The sequence below is a fragment of the Abramis brama genome, assembly GCF_963993115.1.
Source record: "Abramis brama genome assembly, chromosome: 23".
In the NCBI taxonomy this organism is placed as follows: Eukaryota; Metazoa; Chordata; class Actinopteri; order Cypriniformes; family Leuciscidae; genus Abramis; species Abramis brama.
The window spans coordinates 1,008,492-1,010,991 of record NC_139985.1 but is presented as its reverse complement, the minus strand read 5'-3'; the positions used below and the strand labels follow the sequence as shown (position 1 = coordinate 1,010,991).

Below are 2,500 nucleotides of genomic sequence, written 5' to 3'. Positions count from 1 at the left end.
GGCTCCTCTCTTCCCAGTCTGTCAGTAACGCTCTGTTTACTTCCTGTCTCTATGAAGCCCCTCCTTCTGAAAAGCACACTGTGCTCTGATTGGTCGGCTGGAGCAGTGTGTTGTGATTGGTCGAGCGCTTCGAGTGTGTTTGGTAAATGTTCCGCCCCTTACCATAACCACCAGTTTCAACCAATCTAAAAAAATATGGACATAGTGTGTGTGACGTCACCCGTAGTGTTTCTGAAGAGCGTTTCTGAAGCCCAAAGTGGGCGGAGCCGGCCGTCGCCATCTTGGCAGCGTCACTCCCGGATAAACGGAAATGTGCAGCGAGGCGGATTAGCTGAGGTGACGTGACGCTAACAGACAGCAGACAGACGGCTAGTAGTGACTTCAGCGGCAATCCACCTGTCACTCAAGTGGCCACGCCCTTAATTATGCAGAACTTTAATAATTTAAACGGATGAGTTATAAAAATATTCACTCGCCTCACAGTCGTCATGAAGGACAACATTAGCTATATAGACCAAAACCACTTTTTGTACCAGACTGTAAACATGTTTTATTCTGCTGTAAAGTTGGCCCTTTTAACATGGGGGTTTATGGGATTGAGTCTCTTCTGCAGCCGGCCTCTAGTGGCCAGTGGATGAACTGCAGTTTAAGTCTCCTCAGTGTTGGCTTCAAGAGAGAGAACGGATATTTGCCGCTTGGTTTCAACAGTGTTCAATCGGGCTTGTACTAATGCGAAGCGTGTGTAAGCTCTCACCGGGTTCGGATGCAGGACGCCTCTACGGCGTTGATGAGGAGACTCCGGAAGCCTCCGCTCTCCAGGAAGTGCAGTGCGTGGATGGTGGCGCCCCCTGGTGAGCACACGTTATCCTTCAGCTGCCCCGGGTGCTGCTCCGAGTCCAGCAGCATTTTAGCAGCACCCTGTAAATCACAACACCAGAAAACATTCAACGAAATTCAACCATACCCGTCAACCCTCCGGTTTTTCCCGGGATTCTCCCATATTTTACTTTGCTATCCCGCTATCATCCCGTTCAAATATTTTCCCGCATTTCTCCCGTATTTTAATCTTTCTATAAAAAAAATTAAAACAATTGCCCTGAAAATTTCCCTTATTTTCAAATCCCAATGTTGACAGGTATGAATTCAACCCAGAATTTTGGGGAAAATTTAATGGATTATAAATAAAATTTTAGTTTTTGTTAAAATATTAGATTAGATACATTGTTGTTAAATTGAATACGTTTCATGATTTCACTTCATTAGACATGATTTTTTATTAGTAGATTTTAGTTTAACATTTAAAACAGAATCCAGAGAAGAAATACATTCAGGATTTTTTTTTTACTGATTTCATAGGGGTTAAAATTTAATAAATGGTTGTTAAATTGAATTTCTTTTTGATTACTAGAATTTTAATTAACATTTAAAACAGAATCTAGAAAAAAAACTGAATTTGGTTTTTAAAAAATCCTACAGCCCTAAAATTTAATTTTATGAATTTAATTATTAGAATTTAGATAAAACAAAATAATAAAAAAAACAACTTGGGAAAAATATAACTGATTCCATAGCGCCCTAAAACTTTATTTTTAGTTAAAATTGTATAAATCGTTGTTAAGTTGTATTGTTTTTTGATTACTAGAATTGAATTTAACTTTTATAACAGAATCCAGAGAAGAAAAAGAAAAAGAAAAATTCCACAATATATTTCCAGACGCCTGCATCACAATTCACACTAACCACAAACACTTCATGGTGACGGTCAAGTACACACTTAAGAATTAAACACTACAGCAGTACTAGCATGCAAAAATCACTAATTAAAGCATAAATTTGTATAATATTAGTGATGCCATCAAGCTAAACTCATCTTAATTTTTTTAGGTTCATACATATAAAATCTGTTGTAGCTTCAGCCTCACATTAATCACCACATGTTCAAAAAAAAGGGGTGAAAAAAGGTCAAAAGGTCATCAACTAAAATAGGCCTTGATTGTGTGTGTATCTTGCTTGGGTGATGTGACGTGACGTACCAGTAAAGCCTGTGCTCCCAGTCGCACCGCCAGTCTCCGTGGCAACCCCATCTTCACCCCCCCGTCAGCCAGAGCGTCCAGAGCCGTGAAGGCCTGAGAGCAAACACACACACACACACACACACGAGACATATGATAAAAGAGCATGTCATGAGCATGTTTATTCCTGTGATCAAAGCTGAATTTTCAGCATCATTACTCCAGTCTTCAGTGTCACATGATCCTTCAGAAATCACTCTAATATGATGATCTGATGCTCAAGAAACATTTATGATCCTCAGTGAGTGAGTAAATGTGTGTGAGTGTGTGTGTGTGAGTCAGTCAGTCAGTGAGTGTGTGTGTGTGTGTGTGTGTGAGAGTGTGAGTGTGAGTGTGCGAGTGTGTGAATGAGTGTGTCAGTGAGTGAGTGAGAGTCAGTGAGTGAGTCGGATTGACGGCTCAATCAGACTAAAAAACCTTCATGTAAA

The 2,500-nt window shown here is 40.2% G+C and overlaps 1 protein-coding gene across 1 annotated transcript in view; it reads right to left on the bottom strand.

Annotated features, from left to right (window-relative positions):
- The window catches only part of pycr1b (pyrroline-5-carboxylate reductase 1b), a 10,026-nt gene that overhangs the window by 789 nt on the left and 6,737 nt on the right, over positions 1-2,500 (bottom strand). The window contains exons 6-7 of the mRNA XM_084101770.1: positions 2,034-2,126; positions 755-918 (exon numbers count right to left, since the gene is read on the bottom strand). Coding sequence (XP_083957896.1) covers positions 755-918; positions 2,034-2,126 — 257 coding nt within the window. The remainder of the gene's footprint in view (positions 1-754; positions 919-2,033; positions 2,127-2,500) is intronic.